Source organism: Ranitomeya imitator, chromosome 9 (assembly GCF_032444005.1).
Source record: "Ranitomeya imitator isolate aRanImi1 chromosome 9, aRanImi1.pri, whole genome shotgun sequence".
NCBI lineage: Eukaryota > Metazoa > Chordata > Amphibia > Anura > Dendrobatidae > Ranitomeya > Ranitomeya imitator.
Window position 1 is genome coordinate 57,323,056 of NC_091290.1, and position 19,915 is coordinate 57,342,970.

At 42.9% G+C, this 19,915-nt stretch overlaps 1 protein-coding gene across 2 annotated transcripts in view; it reads right to left on the reverse strand.

Moving 5' to 3' along the window:
- The window catches only part of LOC138649778 (PRKC apoptosis WT1 regulator protein-like), a 78,926-nt gene that overhangs the window by 16,029 nt on the left and 42,982 nt on the right, over window positions 1-19,915 (reverse strand). The window contains exons 4-7 of one of the 2 annotated variants that reach the window (XM_069740455.1): window positions 15,683-15,751; window positions 9,110-9,144; window positions 4,919-5,009; window positions 1,805-1,909 (exon numbers count right to left, since the gene is read on the reverse strand). In XM_069740455.1, coding sequence (XP_069596556.1) covers window positions 1,805-1,909; window positions 4,919-5,009; window positions 9,110-9,144; window positions 15,683-15,751 — 300 coding nt within the window. The remainder of the gene's footprint in view (window positions 1-1,804; window positions 1,910-4,918; window positions 5,010-9,109; window positions 9,145-15,682; window positions 15,752-19,915) is intronic. The other variant, XM_069740456.1, reaches the window with a different exon arrangement.

The following is a 19,915-nucleotide window of genomic DNA, read 5'->3' on the forward strand; positions in this document are numbered from 1 at the left end:
GTTTCCCTTCTGAGCCCTCTTGTACACCCAAAGAGTAGTTTTCCACCATTTATAGGGTATCAGCGTACTCAGAATAAATTGACCAAAAATATTCTATTGTCCATTTTCTCCTGTTACCCTTGGAAAAATGCAAAAAATGGGGGTTAAAGCATCATTTTTTGTGGGAAAAATGTGATTTTTTTTTATTTTTATGATTCAATGTGATAAAATTCTGAGAAGCACCTACGTGTTCAAGGTGCTAACCATGGATCTAGATACATTTCTTCAGGGGTGTAGTTTCCAAAATGTCAAATGGAGTTCCTTCCTTTCTGAGCCCTGAATTGCACCCAAACACTAGTTTTCTATGGTCCATTTTCTCCTTGTTAGCCTTGTGAAAATGCAACAAATGGGGGCTAAAACAACATTTTTGTGGGAAAAATTTTATTTTTTTATTTTTATGACTCACTGTGATAAAGTTCGATGAAGCACCTGCGGGTTCAAGGTGCTCACCATAGATCTAGATAAATTTCTTAAAGGGGTGTAGTTTCCAAAATGTCAAATCGATTTCCTTCCTTTCTGAGCCCTGCATTGCACACAAATAGTAGTTTTCTATGATCCATTTTCCCGTTACCCTTGTGAAAATGCAAGATTTGGGGCTAAAGCAACATGTTTTACAATTTACATTTTTATTCTTCCACAGTGCTTTAATACCTATGAAGCACCTGAAGGGATAATAAACTTCTTGAATGTGATTTTGAGCACTTTGAGGGGTAAGGTTTTTAAAAATTAAAAGTTTGAAAATTACAATATTTTCAACATTTTTACCAAATTACAATATTTTCACAAATAAGCACAAAAAATATTGACCTAAATTTACCACTAGCATAAAGTAAAATGTGTCACGAAAAAAACACTATGAGAATCACTGCGATATGTTCCAGAGTTATTACCACATAAATTCACAATAGCCAGAATTGTAAAATTTGTCTTCGTCCGAAAGGCGAAAACAGGTTTGGGGTGAGGGGGTTAACGGGAAGTCATGTGAAAAAAACTTTATTAATGTGTCAATCAGTGCTGGGGAGTAGCTACAGCCACCGCTTACCAAGTACTGAGCCGACAGTGCCTCCATGACTGAAAGACAGAGGCTGAAATAAAATGAACGTTATTCTTTCCGGTAGTTTGGCTTTCAGTGAAGCAGCTGCACAGGTTTAGAATGCTATTAATCTGCAGAGTAACCCCATATCTGCAACTTAATAGCGTTTTTTGACTTGACAAGTTCCCAATAATTGGCAGAGACTGTTTCCCAAATTGAATCAAAATATGATACGCTCTGAGTAATGATGAGCGAGTATACTTATTGCTCGAGATTTCCCGAGCATGCTGGGGGGGTCTCTGAGTATTTTTTAGTGCTCGGAGATTTAGTTTTTGTTGATGCAGTTGCATGATTTACAGCTGCTAGCCAGCATAAGTACATGTGGGGGTTGCCTGGTTGCTAGGGAATCCCCACATGTAATCAAGCTGGCTAACAGATGTAAATCATTCAGCTGCGGCAATGAAAACTAAATCTCCGAGCACTAAAAAATACTCGGAGGACACCCGAGCGTGCTCGGGAAATTTCGAGTATTGAGTATATTCACTCATCACTAGCTCTGAGCCTCATGCATCTCCAACTTTGATCTTTGATTTTAACAGATGTGTGAATGCAGCCATTCTACTCTAAGGCTTCAAGTGCTATCTGAAACAAACTGGAAGCAGATCCATGTCTCAGGGATGCGTGAATGCAGCCTGACTATGAGCCACTTTACAGCGTTGTATAAAACCTTACCTGAGTGAGGGTCTTTATCTCTTTCTGGAGCAGTAGAAGAGACCCCTCTTTGTCATTAAGCTGAGTTGTCAGTTTTTGATTATCTTGTCTTTTTCCTCTAACTGCCTAATAAAAACACAAACATAGTTCACAGTACCAATCATCTCATGCTACAATTGTAAGAAGATGGACATATTGCCCTATTCCCCCTTGAAGACATCAGTTTTTTGTACAATGTAAAGTGTAATGTGTATAATGCAATGCATTATTGTGAGGGTAATGTGTAATGTCTACTGTGTTGTGATGCATTGTAGTGTTCTGCCCAGCAACAGATGATGAGTAGGATAAGATAGAGCTAACTGTAGGGACTAGCCCATAGTGATAGGGGCTATTGCAAGGGTCAGACACCGTTTCCTGTTGGAAAGTCAGTTAAGGCCCAGCGAGTGACAGAGACGGACCTAAGGACCAGTTTGTTCAGTGCCGCTGTTCATGAGTGTCCCGTAGACAAGAGAGGAGATCAAAGCAGAGGATATTGAGATTCCGAATTCCGGGAGAGAGAGAAAGATTTGACTGAGTTACAGAGTGATCAAGGTTAGATGGGTCAGCTGACTGCCCGGAGGACTAGGAGACTGAGTGAGGCGGATTCTGGTACTGGATGGAACAGAAAGTGGAACGAAGTGAGTGTCCCCCTCGAGAGTTCGTTAGGTGTCAAGAAGAGACAAGCTAGTTTCAGTCAATTGGTATTATCACTTTCAAAGGCAAAAAATATGGAACCATGAGAGGAAAAGATGACTTTCATGGAGTGTAGTGTGGTATTACTGGGTTTTGCAGAAACAAGTGAGACTGGTGGAGACCGGAACCAGAGAAGTGAAGGAAGTGAAGAGAATATGTATAGAGATGCTTTCTGATGCTGAAACATATGAGAAGAATTGTACCCACTACCTCATGTATGTAGTTGTCATCATACTTTTGATCCGTAAAACTACATTTTCAAAAATCTGGTGGTCTGCCTCCTGGAAATGTCAAATATCTGGTCCTGGCAAACCAGCAACATCACACTTACCCACCCAGGACCGCCCTTTTCATGTAACGTGCCAGGGCACAAGAGATGAGTACCTCGTACAGAGCTACCACCCCTCTCCAAGTTACATAATCATGGATCTAGCAAGGCCTTGCCTGAATTTGCTGACCATTTGGAGAGGCCGATTTCAAGATATTAATGATGAGCTGTCACTTGCCGTAAGTATGTAACTTTTTTACCTGGATTAATAAATGTAGTGGTTCTCCGGATTCTGTTTGTTCCTGCACTTCTCCATTCCTGAGTTATTGCCCCCTCTTCCCTAAACGTAAATCTAGTATATTTTTAGCCAAATGGCCGTGATCCTCAACTCCTCGGGATCATGCCCATTTGATAAAAGGCTAAATTCATACAAAGGAGAAAGAAGGGAAAATCTCAAGAACGGCAAGGTGCAAGAACAAAAAATAAATGAGTCAGGAGAACAGCAGCCTTGACAACAGATTAGACAAATACATATTTATAGCAAGTGACAGGTCTTCATTAGCAAGTGCTGATTGGCTAAATACAAGTTGGTCAGCACTCATTTACGGGACCATTTACACAGGCATGCAAAACTGTACAGGGCAGAACAATCATTAATACAATCCTTCTGTCTCTTTTGCATCATTTTTTCGGCAGCGCATCCACTGTTTACACATGGTGACGTGCTGCATACAACAATCATAAAAAATCTGATCACCCAACAAATAAGTATTTTGGACCAGCCATTACGCCCTTAACGACCAGGGATATTTCAGTTTTTGAATTTCTGTTTTTTGTTCCCCTTCTTCCCAGAGCCATAACTTTTTTATTTTTCCGTCAATATGGCCATATGAGGGCTTGTTTTTTGCGGGACAAGTTGTACTTTTGAACAACACAACTGGTTTTAACAAATCCTGTATTGAAAAATGGGAAAAAAAATTCCAAGGGCTGTTAAAATGCAAAAAAAAAAAGTGCAATTCCACAGTGGTGTGGTGAAAAAAATCCAAAATTTGTTTAAAAAAAAAAAAATGTGCCATTTTCCAAGACCTGTCCATTTTTTCATGATCTGGGGCTGGGAGAAGGCTTATTTTTTTGAGTGCCGAGCTGACGTGTTTATTGATACCATTTTGGTGTAGATGCGATCTTTTGATCTGAGTGTCATTACTCTGATTTACTATAAATACCAGTATAACTTTTATAAGCATGGGACACCTAAACCTTTTGATCGCCCGTTATTGCATTTTATTGCAATGTAGCGGCAACCAAAAAAATGTAATTATAGCTTTTGAATTTTTTTCTCCTTACGCTATTTAGTGATCGGGTTAATTCTTTTTTTATATTGATAGATCGGGCGATAGATCTAAACACGGCTATGCCAAATATATGCATATGTAATTTTATTTATTGTTTTTCTTTTTTTAATGGGCCGAAAGGGGGGTGATTTAAACTTTTATGTATATATTTTTAAAAAATATTTTTAAAAACTTTTTTTACTTTTTGCATGCTTCAATAATCTCCACGGGAGACAGGAAGCTGCAGTACTCTTATCGTTTGTGCTGCACACAGGCGATGATCAGATTGCCTGTGTGTAGCAGAAATGCTCACTTGCTATAAGTGCCGACCACATGGCGGTGCTCTTAGCAATCTGACAATGACATGGGGCATTGACTGCGATCATGTGACATGGTCACCAATGGGCAGGATTAGCGACGTGCTTCCATTAAGAGCGAGTTAAATGCCGCTGTCAGAGATTGACAGCGGCATTTAAGTGGTTAACAGCCGCGGGTGGATCGCGATTCTACCTGTGGCTGTTACGGGCACATGTCAGCTGTATAGATCAGCTGTTATGTACCCAGAAAGCTGTGGGCCGGCACCAAAACAGGGGGAGTCCGACATAGGTGTACTATTATGCCAATGTCGGAAAGGGGTTAATCATAACAATGCTTGTTTTGCAATTATCATCCAATCTAAATGTGCTGTTGCATTGGACTTGCCTAGAGGTAGAGATGCAGTCATAAGCTCCTCTACTCAAGACAACAATCAAGTCTTAAGTCAGAATTATCCAAGCTCGGATAACTGTCTAGCAGCGGCCATACCTTCTGAAGTTCTTCCATCCATGATTGTCTGTCTTTTAAGCTTCCATCTCTGCTCTCTGACGTAGAAGCATTTGAGGGAATCTCTAAATTTCTGAAAAAAAGGACAACTGAATTTACAGTTATATTAAATTTTGCAACTATTTTATCCCCAAAAATACACAGCCTGGTGGAGCCTTAGGGGGTGCCCATCTAGGGACATTTGATTTAATTTAAATTAATGCATTTACAACTAAAAATCATTTTTGCAGTTGGGTTTCTTTAAACTTTTTTTTATAGCCTCTGTGTTGCACTGTCTATTACTAATTGCAGAATGAGTTAACTGAGAATCCCCCAGTCAGTCCATTATAACTGTCTGGCAGGGAGTTTGAACATTCAAGACACACTAGACATCATTTCACACAAACCCCCCAAAATAAGCCCAACAAAATTGCTAGCACCCTCAACTTAATATTTGGTTGCACACCCTTTAGAATAAATTACTGCGATAAATCACTTCCTATAACCATCAACAAGATTCTTACACCTCTCAACTGGAATTGTGGACCACTCTTCTTTTGCAAACTGCTTCAAGTCTCTCATACTTGAAGGTGCTTTATGCCAAGAGCAATTTAAAGATCTCTCCACAGATGTTCAATAGGATTTAGATCCAGACTCATTGCTGGCCACTTCAGAACTCTCCAGTACTTATTTTCCATCCCTTTCTGGGTGCTTCTTTGGGGTTATTGTCCTACTGGAAGACCCATGACCTAGGACACAAACCCAGCTTTCTGACACTGAACTCTACCTTGCGATTTTCATTCATTCTTCCTTGGAAAATTCTTCCAGTTCTGTGAGATTCCTGGGTTGTCTTGCATGCACTGCTATTTTGAGGTCTAGCCACAGATTTTCGATCACGTTAGATCAGGTGACTGTGAGGACCACTGCAAAATCTCCAGCTTGCACATATTGAGGTCGTCTATTATGGATTTTGACGTGTATTTAGGATTATCATCCATTTGTAGAAGCCATCCTCTTTTCAACTTCAGCTTTTTTACAGATGGTGTTATGTTTGCATCATGAATTTGTTGAAATTTCATTGAATCAATTCTTCCCTCTACCTGTTAAATGTTCCCCGTGCCATTGACTGCAGCACAACCGCAAAGCATGATTGATCCACCCCCATGCTTAACGGTTGGCAAGATGTTATTTTCCTGAAATTCTGGGCCCTTTTTTCTCCACACATACCTTTGATCATTTGGGCCAAAGAGTTCTATTTTATCCTCATTGGTCCACAAGACTTGTTTCCAAAATGCATAAGGCTTGTTTAGGTGTTCGTTTGCATACTTCTGATGCTGAATTTTATGGTGAGGACAAAGGAGAGGTTTTCTTTTGATGACTATTTCATGAAGGCCAGATTTGTGCAGGGGTCTCCGAACAGTAGGACAATGTACCACAACTCTAGAGTCTAAATATTTCAGAAGGTCTTTTGCAGTAAAGCGGGGGTTCTGAATTAGGTCTCTAGCTATCCAACGAGCAGCTCTTACTGAAATTTTGCTTGGTCTTCCAGATCTTATCTTAACCTCCACTATTCTTGTTAACTGCAATTTTTTAATTACCAGTACATAGTTACACAGTTTCCGGTAACTGAGGAAAGAGCAACTTAAAAAAGATTTATGGTCTTCTTATAGCCTTCTCCTGCTTTGTGGGCCTCTACCATTTTCATTTTCAGAGTGCTAGGTAGCTGCTTAGAAGAACCCTTGGCTGTAGTTTTTGCCTCAAGGTTAGAGGAGGCTGGGTTTTTATAAAGCTGGGAAATTTGCATCACCTGGCCTTTCCTAACGATCATAGTGAACAAGCCATAACCCTAACAGGCTAATTAAGGTCTGTAACCTTGGTCAAAATTATCTGATCTGAGCACACAAATCTCCAAAGGTGCACACATATCCAAGGGTGCACATTTTCCTTTTTGTCATTTTTAAAATACATAAAATTGACAATATATATATTTTTTGCCTAAAATACAAAGAAAATGTGTCATCTTTAACTTTAGGCCTTTTGGAGATTATTTCATATTCAAGTTGCGTAACTGTTCACAATAACAGTAATTTTGACCAGGGGTGCCCACGTTTTTTACATGCCACTGTAATAAACGTGCATTCTTTAGAGCCATTCATGCAGAATAAATCTAAAAAAAAGTCCCATTGGCCAGTGCGAAATTTGTCTTCTAATTTTTTTTTTTAATAAATACAACATTTGACCATGCTCGTTAGATGCTTCAATACCAAAAGATAATCTCATAATCATTTAATTGCTGCTAATAAACATGTGCATTTCCTGAAACAAAGGGAAGTTTTTCATTTTTGTGTTTAGTAAATATTGTGATATGGAAAAAAAAACAGCCAAGAAAAATACATTTAACTCAAAAACCTGATTTAAACTACAGGGTTTTTTATGATAGTCCATTCCCTTTAAGTCAAGGACACCTTTTTCATCCTTGTATTTCACCTCCATCAATGCGCCCTTATGGACAGCCCTACTTTCACCAGCCTTTAATTTTAAATCGATAAGGGAAAGGCTTTGCCTGATTGTGCCACAGGCCACCCTTTCTGTCTCCGAGAGGCCATTGAAAAAGTACACTTGTATAGAAGTTGTTCAACGGAACACAAGAGTAAAAACCAGGTGTATATAAAAAGGATAGACAATATAATTGCTATATAAATAATATACCCATAAATAAATGTAAATACCAAACCCGGCTACCACCTGTGTCAAAAAAAATAAGTGAAAACCACTAGAAAAGCAAGGGGAACATTCACCGAATCTGGATCAGACCAAAAAGGAAGATGATGACAGGGAATATTTGAATAAATTGCTTTTATTTATGTATAGCAACAGCAAAGAATCAATAAAATAGATAAATAAAAATACTATGTATATGTATTTACTTATGTGCACACATAAAAAAATATAATTACATTGGGCAGGTCAAAAAATCTATATAAATATATAAGCTGGATACCCCAAAAAAGCTTAAAAATATAAAGGCTGAGATCATATACGTTAAAGAACAATATTTATATAAAATTGGAATGAATCTGAAAAATATATATATTCTCCAAAGAAAATACAAAAGTATGTCCAGAAAGTGCTTAGTGCTAATAATAAAGAAATAACTTTCTATATGTATGTTGTATGTAGAGTTCACATGCAGGAATTACTGGCAAAAAAGTGCAAAGTGTAAACCAAATACTACATAAAATCGCATAAAACAGTAAGAAAGTGCACGGTGCTATATTATATATATAAAAAAATTATTGATACGTGACAAGTTCACAAGTAAACAATTTTGACCAAAGTGCAGTGTGTATAACAGGGATTAAATGGTATGCCAGGTATACCATACACTCTCTACATGGGACAATGCTCAGTATGTATATGATCCAATGTTACTTACTATATAAAGCTGAGGGGAAAATATCACCAGGACCGCCAATTATATCAAGCTGTGCACCCCGACACGTGTTTCGGACCCAACAGTTCCTTCGTCAGGGGGTCTATGATATGATTTTATGATAGTCCATTCCCTTTAAGTCAAGGACACCTTTTTTATCCTTGTATTTCACCTCCATCAATGCACCCTTATGGACAGCCCTACTTTCACCAGCCTTTAATTTTAAATCGATAAGGGAAAGGCTTTGCCTGATTGTGCCACAGGCCACCCTTTCTGTCTCCGAGAGGCCATTGAAAAAGTACACTTGTATAGAAGTTGTAAGCATACAGATGGCAGATCTTTTCTAGTAGAGGGTACATGAGGTCCCATATTGTACAGCTAGTTTTTAGCATGGGGTAGGGAATTCTGGGGGTGTAATGTACTATAAATACCAATATAACGTTTTATATACTCATATACATGGGACACCTGCCCCTTTTGTTGAATAGATAATGATGAAATTTAATGGATATAACATATTTGTTCTCAATCCTCTTTGACTTTTTTACATCCCTATACATTGGGGTGCCATATAGGACATCTTGTGACCAGTGAGATCCTATTGTTGGCTGTTAGACAATAGTTTATGCAAAAAGTACAAATAATTTTACAGAATTAAAGCAAAGACCAAAGCAATCTAAGGAGTTTGAGGCGCCAGGAAATTCACTGAGGCACTGGTACAATTAGTAGAGGCATTGGGATGAACCAAATAGAAATCTAACCTGTTGGTGCAAATCCCATCTGATGTCCACAGGTCCTGCAAAGCAACAGAAGCCAAAACGTTAAGGATATAACTACCGTATATATGCTTCTAAAAGCTCTTCAGTTTTCAATGCCTGTCACTATATTGTAATGGTGGCACAGGCATGCAGGGTGTTTTATATTGTACTACTCAAGGAACACATGCACTGGATCCACTATTGTGTTCAATTGTTAGGCATTTAGGTAGAGCCTGGCGTGCAGCTTTGCACAGCTTACATTGTACTGTATAACTATATATAGGATATTACTCAATGGAGTGGTATTGCTGGGCATGTTCCCAGGCAGATATCCTGGAGGATGTGGCATTCAGTTTTACTGTGGAGAATCTTCTTTCTAATTCCCAGAACAGTAGCTGCACAGTCATGGCCAAAAGTTTTGAGACTGAAACGAATTTTAGCTTTCACATAGTGTTAGGGCTAGCGGAACAACAAATGTTTTTATTGATATTGGTGCGTTCGCAGGATGCAGGAGTACCTGCTGCTAGCAAACGGCGGTACTATATGGCGGTATGGACTAACTCAGTTAATTCACCGAGTAGCCGTGAAAGAGAAGCACTGTGCCCTGTTAGACTCCACAGAGGCACAGGCTAACTGCCCAAACAGAGAGCAGTCAGTGGTCACGCATGTACACAAAACTCCTCGCCGGAGGAGCCAGAATTCTAGGGGCTTATTTCAGCCGGGTCCCTGAATACATCCAAACACAAACTCCTCGCCGGAGGTGCCAGCATTCTAGGGGCTTATTTCAGCCGAGTCCCTGAACACACTCACATGTGACCACACTGGCGCAAAGCACATAACAATAGACAATACTAGCGCATGGCCGTGCGGCCATGCGGGCCTTAAATAGTTGCAGCATGTACAGGACCTTTCAAAGAACTACCAATGGAGTTGCTGCAGTACCAGAGCATGTGAACCTAGATCTCCACTGAGAGATCTTGCCCTGGGCATGCTCAGAGTGCAAAGCAGGATTTAGTCCTAGCACCTACAAGGACCTTAGCTGCAGTATCTGATCATGTGACCTTCGATCTCCACTGAGAGATCTTACTCTGGGCATGCTCAGAATGTGAAAAGCAGGACTTAGCCCCAGAAGCGTCTGCTCACCGCTGCCCAGCACTGACTTCAATGGCAGAAGCAGGAAATGCAGCAATAACTCTTAGCACAGAGTCAGACTGAGCGAGATGCTGTGATCAACGTCTCCGCTTAGCAGGCTCCACTGCGGCAGGAGAAGAATGGGAGACCGCAGCGGAGATGGCCCGAGATTCCCCCTGTGCAGAGGCAGGAACTCGACCCCTACACATAGTTTGCTACTTTAGTGTTTTTAGAACTTTTAGAGAAACTTTAGTTAAAAACATATGGAATGTTAACAATCGTACTTCAGTAATAAATAGAAACATCTGACTAATGCGGCTACAGTCCTACTTTGACACAGTGCTTCCAGAGGAACAAGCAGTATTCAGAAAAGGAAGAGGAACAAGAAATGTGACTACAGCAAAGCCTTCGACTGTGCTGATCACCAGAAACTTTGTGTCATGCAGCTTCAGTGCAGTACAGCGCAACCTCCACCAGGGGGAGCTTGGTAGGGAAGCAAGACTGCACACACAGAGCAACTGAACAGATGCCACCTAGTGGCGAGAGCGAGGTCAGGAAAGCCAAGTCTGAGCACAAAACAGCACAACAGAACAAAAGGATTAAGACAGAATGGATAGTCAGGCCGTAGCAAGGAATCAGTAAACCAGGATGGGCAAAATACAGTACAATAGGGACAAACTGAAATGGAGTCAAAAAGCCAAGCCAGGAGATCAGAACCAGAGAGTCAAGCAGAACTACAGACAAGCAAAGAGACACTGGGAAAGGGCAGGCAGAGGGAGATAACAGACACAGGACAAGTCAGGGTTCACAGTAGGACAAATCAAGGGCTTCCAGAGTCAGGTTCACACACCAAAGACAGAGCTATAGCTGACACCACCCTCAGGATACCTGGGAGCTAAATAGCAAACCCGAGCCCAGAATGAGGCAGATCAAAGTTAACCCTTGACATGATCCACCCAGAGAAAGAAGCAGACAGGACTAAACTCCGGAACGGATCATGACAGTACCCTTCTCTCAAGGGGGGTCACTGGAACCCCAGGTTTTCTAGGATAATGTGCATGAAATGCCTGGACCAGTCAATTAGCATGGACAGATCGTGCCGGGACTCAAGATCGATCCTCAGGACTGTAACCCCTCCAATGGACCAAGTACTGAATAGAACTACGGACCATGCGAGAATCTACAATCTGTTCCACTTCATACTCGGTCTGACCATCCACAGAGACCGGAGGCGGAGGAGATGGAGGCCCAGCAGAGGATGGTAAAAATGGCTTAAGAAGGGACTTATGGAACACATTGGGAATCCGAAGCGACAGAGGAAGTCGTAAGCGAAAGGCAACTGGATTGATCACCTCAATGATCTCGTAAGGACCAATATACCTGGGACCTAGCTTAGCCGAAGGAACCTTGAGACGAATGTTCCTGGTAGACAACCACACTTTATCTCCTACCAGGAACATAGGTCTCACAGACCGTCGCTTATCTGCAAAAAGTTTATGTTTGCCCTGAGCCTCTCCGATGTTCTTCTGGATCTCCCTCCACACCACCCCCAAACGTTGCACTGCCGTATCAGCCCCTGGACATCCTGAATCCAGCCTAGAAAATTCACCAAAATGAGGGTGAAAACCATAGTTACAGAAGAATGGGGAGGTGCCCATGGACTGGTTAATCTGATTGTTAAATGCAAACTCAGCCAGGGGCAACGAAGAACACCAATCATCCTGCCAAGACATAGCAAGATACCTCAAAATCTGTTCAAGAGACTGATTGGTCCTCTCCGTTTGACCATTAGTCTCAGGATGGTAAGCAGAGGGAAACGTTAAACAAACACCCAATTTTTTACAAAAGGCCCTCCAAAATTTGGACACAAATTGTACCCCTTTATCAGAAACCACATTCAACGGCACACCAAGCAACCGTACAACATGCTCAATAAACAGCTTAGATAATGTTTCAGCATTAGGCAATCCTGCCAGAGGTACAAAATGCTCCTGTTTACTGAATCTGTCAACCACTACCCAGATTACAGTTGTGCCATTAGAAGAAGGGAGGTCAGTGATAAAATCATGCAGCTTCAGTGCAGTACAGCGCAACCTCCACCAGGGGGAGCTTGGTAGGGAAGCCAGACTGCACACACAGAGCAACTGAACAGATGCCACCTAGTGGCAAGAGCAAGGTCAGGAAAGCCAAGTCTGAGCTTAACGGTCATAGGAGCGCTGGAAATGAGACCAAAACAAGGATTTTAGTGTTGAACCACAACGCGTTTTATTACTATTTACTGCATTTTGTATCCTCCTAGAAGGTTAGTGGCTGGAGCTGCGGTGGACCTTTTGCTTTCAATTCTAACTGTGACCCTCACAGCGCTCCCTAGTGACCGCTTTCTTTTCCCTTGAATTTCAAGTCTGAGCATAAGACAGCACAACAGTACAAAAGGATTAAGACAGAATGGATAGTCAGGCCGTAGAAAGGAATCAGTAAACCAGGACGGGCAAAATACGGTACAATAGGGAAAAACTGAAATGGAGTCAAAAAGCCAAGTCAGGAGATCAGAACCAGAGAGTCAAGCGGAACTACAGACAAACAAAGAGACACTGGGAAAGGGCAGGCAGAGGGAGATAACAGACACAGGACAAGTCAGGGTTTACAGTAGGACAAATCAAGGGCTTCCAGAGTCAGGTTCACACGCCAAAGACAGAGCTATAGCTGACACCACCCTCAGGATACCTGGGAGCTAAATAGCAAACCCGAGCCCAGAATGAGGCAGATCAAAGTTAACCCTTGACATGATCCACCCAGAGAAAGAGCAGACAGGACTAAACTCTGGAACGGATCATGACACTTTGTAATACCATGAAAGATATGGTTCTGCAGAGCCATCTGATTCGCCTCATTAGGAACCTTTACTTCAAGCAAGAAGCAAGTGTCTGAGCCGAACACGGCGACACGATGTATAGTGAGGCATCAGACAAAGCTGCATCCTGTCACCATATCTCTTCAATTTTTCTATGCAGAAGCTATTTTCAGGAAAACTGGACTTGCCGAGAAAGAAGGAATCAAAATTGGTGGATGAATCATCAACAATCTAAAATATGCAGACGATATAACATTGATAGCAACCGAGATGGAATGAAGGACTGATTATGAAGTGTCAAGATGGAAAGCTCAAACATGGGACTCCTATTCAATACAAAAAAAAGATATTGATTACTGCCAGGTACGACTGGGACACATTTGAGATGAACAGTGACAAACTGGAAGTTGTAAAGGACGTCAACCTACTCAGATCAATGATCACTCAAGACACAGTGATGACACCAGAAGTCAATAAGAGAATTGCTATAGGCAAATCAACAGTGAAGTCACTGGACAAGTTCTTCAAATCCAGGAACATTTCACTGGCAATGAAGACATGCCTTGCACATAGTCTGGTCTTTTCTGTAGCAATATATGAATGTCAAACCTGGACGATAAAGAAACAAGACAAAAGAATCAACGCCTTCAACATGTGGTGCTGGAAAAGGAGGTTATCAATGCCATGGATGGTAAGAAGAACAAACAGATCAATTTTGGAATAAATTAAGCCAGACATGTCACTCAAAGTAAGGATCACCAAGCTACGACTTGCCTACTTTGGACACATCATACAAGGAGAGCAATCACTGGAGAAGGCATCATGGTTGGAAGAACAAAAGGAACAAGGTGAATAGGAAGACAAGCAACTGGATGGCTTGATACAATCAAGACAACAGTGGAGAATACCCTGGTGGACTTATTTAGGCTTGCGCAAGATCGAACTTCCTACAGATCATTCATCCATCAAGTCACCATGGCTCAAGATCAAGCAAAAGACCATTAAATATTAAAAGTATACTCTGGTCTGGTGAGATACTGGAACAGGCTTCATAATTAGAGATGAGCGAATAGCTTCGGATAATTCCTTATCCAAATAGCTATAGCACTAACTGAATAGCTGCATCAGAAACCTGAATACCTGGAGCGCTCCGGCTGATCTGCTGTTCGGCTCCGCTGCTGCATGTGTCGCGGCTATGTGACAGTCACAACACATGCATGGAGAGCCGAACAAACAGGCTGTCAATGCATGTGTTGTGACTATCACACAATTGCAACACATGCAGCTGCAGATCCATACAGCTGATTATCGGGAGCAATCCAGGTATCCGGGTTCCCGATGCAGCTATTCGGTAAGCGCTATAGCTATTCGGATAAGGAGTTATCCAAAGCTATTCGCTCATCGCTATTTATAACAACTCTTGAGTGAGTTACACTCTATTCACCTTTTGTTTAAGCCATATGTTTTAATGACAGGTGTAGATGAATGATTATGAGAAATGTACATAAAATCATACAAAGGATAGTTTATGATTAGAGTTCATCTAATTTATTTGACTAGAATTGAATTACCCTCAAATTTTACAAAGATTGTGTGTTCTCCTCATGAATTCAGCAATATGGAGGCCACCTGTAGCTGTGACCACCATTTTGCTCAACCGTAGAGGGCCAACAATAGGTTAAAAAATGAAAATAATAATACTGCCTGCTCACCTGTCCTGCTGCCCCAGCAGGTTACTGTCTGGTCCACCATACATCTTCATTTTTTCTTTACCGGATGCATCTTCTTTGGCCTGCTTCACTTTGGGCTGGAGCTTCCTGTAATCAACATGCATCCCCAGAGGCGCTGACTGCGTCCCCAGGGGTGCTGCCCATCAGAGGTCTGGTCCAGATGGAAGTCCCAGCCTAAGGTGAAGCAGGCTAAAGAGGATACACATGACTGATGAAGGTGAAAAGGCATTGGAGGTCTGGATAATTCCCTTCAAGGATAGGTGAGTGGTAACGGGAGTATTTTTTTTTACATTCTATGTTTGTTATGCTCAGTGGTCTAGAAAGCACGTCAGTGATTATCTTCCTCAAGTCAATGGAGAGGAAAAAGAAAAGCCAAGATATTTTGTCAGAAAGTGGTAGTTCTGAGGGGATGAGAAGCCATAGCAAGGGTAAGTGTAGACGACTGCATTAATCATCCGAGTGCGATCCAACAAAACATTGGATCATACTCGGACCAATTCTATTGTATGGGGCCCTGCAAATGTCCATTTTTTTCCTCAAACTGAGTCCGTCCAGGGAAGAAAAATCGCAGCATGCGTGATTTGAGTCACATATACAAATTGCACTGAGCCATACAAGTCCATCAAAAAAATTGGTCTGCACTCAGATGACAAGTGAATGTGGTTTGATTTTCAAGGATTGACAGTATGGAGAAGAGGGAGAAGTTTTTTCCATCTTCTCCACATCCGAGAAAATCGGATCTCACTCTGATCACACTCTGGTCGAAGTCTGATGAGAGCATGATTAGCATAATAGGACCAGCTGTCTCAGATGCCTAAGAGACACTGATGATTCCAGGTAACAGTTGTAATGATATTCCCTCACCTGACTCTGTATGACGGGCTCCTGCTCTTTATTCTCTTGATTTGCATATTCTTCATTTTCATTAGGATCCTGCAAATCAACAATAAGTTATGTTCATGTCAAGCTTTAGTCATTATATGTGGCTATTGCATGTGAATTTTTGGAAACAGGTGTAGTTTCCTTTTACCAAAACGACACCACTCTTGGCCATGGGCTGTGCCTCGTATTCTTATATAATATTGGTGAAAAGGGATTAGCTGCAAAACATTACACTGCCTATGGACAAGAATGGCGCTGGTTTTGCAGACCTATTTTTGTCTTAAAACAACAACCTTTTTACATTCTGTGACTAAGGGGATTTGAAGGTCAGTGAATCAATAGATGTAAGTGCAGCGCCCCAGAGATCTGGTCGTTGCAGTATGACACTCTGCCACTAAGGGGAGTGATGGTACGTCTGATGGCACTGAAGAAATTCTACTGACCAGGTCTCACCAGCACACATTACACTTCACACTCTGGCCACTAGGGGGAGCAAAAGGCTTTATTTATTGGGCCACTCCTCACACTGGTAAAACTAGGGGTTGGATAGGAAGTTAGTCAGAAGCTGACTGGGTTGGATTCAGGCAACATCCCGTGGCAGGGGGTGTTGCAGGGAGAAGACACAAGGGGGTCCCTGTCAGGCGTGGGAACCTGGCAGGTGCCTAGCGAACAGAGTAGAACATAACGGAACCGCGCCTGCACACCCTGCGGCGGTATCCTAAGAGAGAGACATGAAGGGAAGGATATTGTGGAACAGTGAGAAACAAGATCAAGCACAAAGGAGAACCAGTAGGGGTCATGCCGTGAGACCGAGGCAACATCCTACTGAGGCGCGTAGCCGGTGGCCGGAACACCGCGGGAGTAACTGACTCTAGGCCTTACTTCGAACTCCGCAGGACAGTTAATTATAGGTTGGCTGTCTACCTTAAATTTCCTACGAAGACATAGGGGGCAACACGTGGAGAGGGGAGTCTCTAGGGTCCCGGAAGAGCTCCGAGCCTTCCCATCATACGGGTGCGTCCTAGCCATAAAATACCTGGGGGACGAGAAACTAGTAACATCTGGAACAAGCGAGAGAAAATTAGAAAAAATGAACGAACGAGAACAGCAGTTGTGAGGACTTATCCGAATGCTCAGCAGGGTAGCACTACAACACACAGGCGCTAGTGGTAGGCACTGATTTCCACCTGCAAAGGGAACTCTGGATGTGCCCATCGGACCGGACAGTCTCAGATAGCCCTGTTAAGTGTGCTCTGGATTGAGGATCCTGAAGTCTTCAGTAAAGAGGTAAAGAGACTGCAACCTTGTGTCCTCGCTATTGACTGCACCTCACACCATCACCATCTACCTTACTGGGAAGCCCTGGGGACATACTTCACCTGTGGGAAGGTATACCATCCAGCTGCCATTCCATCACCCCAGCAGACCCCACAGCAGCGTCGGTCACCCTGACCGAACACCACAGGTGGCGTCACGAATCCCTGACCGACTGTACCACCTTTATTGGACGCCCCTTAGCAGGGTCGCGGACCGGGTCTAGCCACCGTGACAGCCTCAGAACCGAACCAGAGAGGCCCGGTACCGAGAACTCGTGGCCCTGTGTCTGGGGGCGCTCCATAAGATTAAAATTTCTCGTTAAATGGAATGGATAAGATGTGAGCCTTTGTATATGGGGTCATGTTATTTGTGTGACTGAGTCATAACATAGGTTCACTTGTTTAACATTAATGTATATATTGTTGATTTACACACATTGCTTTGATGCACATTGTCATAGAAAGACTTTCGTAATTGAGTCAGTGTGTTTTGTGATACCTCTCTATACTCCTATTGAAATTGCAACAGCAAGAAGGGAAAGTCATAAAACTATGAAAAACACAGAATGGGTAGACAATGATATGTAAATTATGTAAAAATGGAACAAAATTTTCAAAACAGTTTGATTAACTCACTGTCAAGTATGAACGCCAAAGGAAGAAATACACACAGGCACACGTCTTGGCTATCAATGAGGTTGTTAATGGTTGTCTAAGGAATGTTCTGCCACACTGAATGCATTTAGGAAATCGTCAAGTTCCACTGCTGGCAGCTCCCTTTAGAATTACCGACCAATGACGCCCCAAATGTGTTCGATAGTAGAGAAAACTGGAGATGCTTCAGAGGATGGTAGCACGTTCAGGCCACGCAGGTTGCTCACAGTAGCACAAGCAACATGTCACCTGGCATTGCCAAATTGAAAAACAAGTCCTGGGACCCTTTCAAATTCTCTTGTTAAGGCTTCTTCATGACACTGCTCACATGGTCTCCAGATCAATCTCCTGCTATCACTGTGTCAAAGACAAACGCAAGACTCATTCCTGAAGAGGAAAGACCTCCATTTCAGTCTTGCTCTGCACCTTAGTAGCTTTTGAGAGCGGTGGCATGAAGTCAATGAATCTTCTGTAACTGGATGTCTGTCTTGTTGCCAGTGTCTCGAAAACTCCTTCTGATTGTTTGGATATGCACTATCATTGGTTAGCAATTGTAAAGGAAGCTGCCAGCAGGGAAACTTGAAGTTTTCCATGCCCAAATTATTTCATTGTGGCAGAACATTCCAATATTAACTTCATCAGGGTCGGACTGGCCCACCGGGATACTGTGGAAATGCCTGGTAGGCCCCAGAGAGGAGGAGGAGGAGGAAGAAGAAAAAAAATAGGGACGCGGGCCCTTTAAATCTGAAGGTGGCAGAGGTGCGCGCTGGCGCAGGCACACAGTCCTGACCCGTCGCCATGACCAGGGCCGGCAGCACCACCCGGTGAACCCAGGTAATTGCTGGGGGCCCTGGGCGAGCGGGGGGTGGAACACGGAGTATGGGGTCTGTGACTCATGGTCCCCCATTGCCAGAATTGGCATCGGGGCCCCCCGGTGTCAGCGCTGGTATCGGGGCCCCCCTTCTAATACCTCTCCTCGTTCTTCAGCGCCCTCTGACTCTGCGACATCTAAGAGCAGAGGGTGCAATGATGTCATCACAGCACGCTCAGCCTCTACAATAGTGTGTGCAGGAGTGGGGGGGCATAATACTGTGTGTAGGAGTGGGGTCCCATAATACTGTATGGAGGAGCAGGGGGGCATAATGCTGTGTGGAGGAACGGAGGGCCCATAACACTGTATGGAGTATGGAGGAGCAGGGGACCCATAAGACTGTATGGAGGAGCGGGAGGGCCTAAAACTGTGTGAAGGAGAGGAGTCCCATGATACTGTATGGAGGGGGGACATAATACTGTGTGGAGGAACGGGGGCCCATAACACTGTATGGAGTATGGAGGAGCAGGGGGCCCATAAGACTATATGGAGGAGCATGGGGCCCACAATACTGTATTAAGGAACAGGGGGCCCACAATACTGTATTAAGGAACAGGGGGCCCACAATACTGTATGGAGGAGCAGGAGGCCCATGATGTGCTGTATGGTGGAACAGGGGGCCAGTGATGTGCTGCATGGAGGAGCAGGGGGCCCAGTATACTGTATGGAGGAGCAGGGAGCCCACAATACTGTATGGAGGTGCAGTGGGCCCATGATCTGCTGTATGGCAGAGCGCAGGGGGCCGTGATGTGCTGTATGGAGGAGCATTGCATGGGCCCGTGATGTGCTGTATGGAGGAGCATTATATGGGGCCCATAATACTGTATGGAGGACTATGTGGTTGGCCATAATACTGTATGGAGCACTATGTGGTTGGCCATAATACTGTATGGAGGACTATGAGGTGCCCATAATACTGTATGGAGAAGCATTATATGGGACCCATAATACTGTATGGAGGAATATGTGGTGCCCATAATACTGTATGGAGGACTATGTGGTTGGCCATAATACTGTATGGAGCACTATGTGGTTGGCCATAATACTGTATGGAGGACTATGAGGTGCCCATAATACTGTATGGAGAAGCATTATATGGGACCCATAATACTGTATGGAGGAATATGTGGTGCCCATAATACTGTATGGAGGACTATGTGGTTGGCCATAATACTGTATGGAGGACTATGTGGTTGCCCATAATATTATATGGCGGACTATGTGGTTGGCCATAATACTGTATGGAAGACTATGAGGTGCCGTAATACTGTATGGAGGACTATGTCGTGCCCATATATTGTACTATACCTGTATTTTTTATCTGTGCATCAGGAATGTTGGCATGTGTTAAAGGGGCTCACTGATACTCTTTCA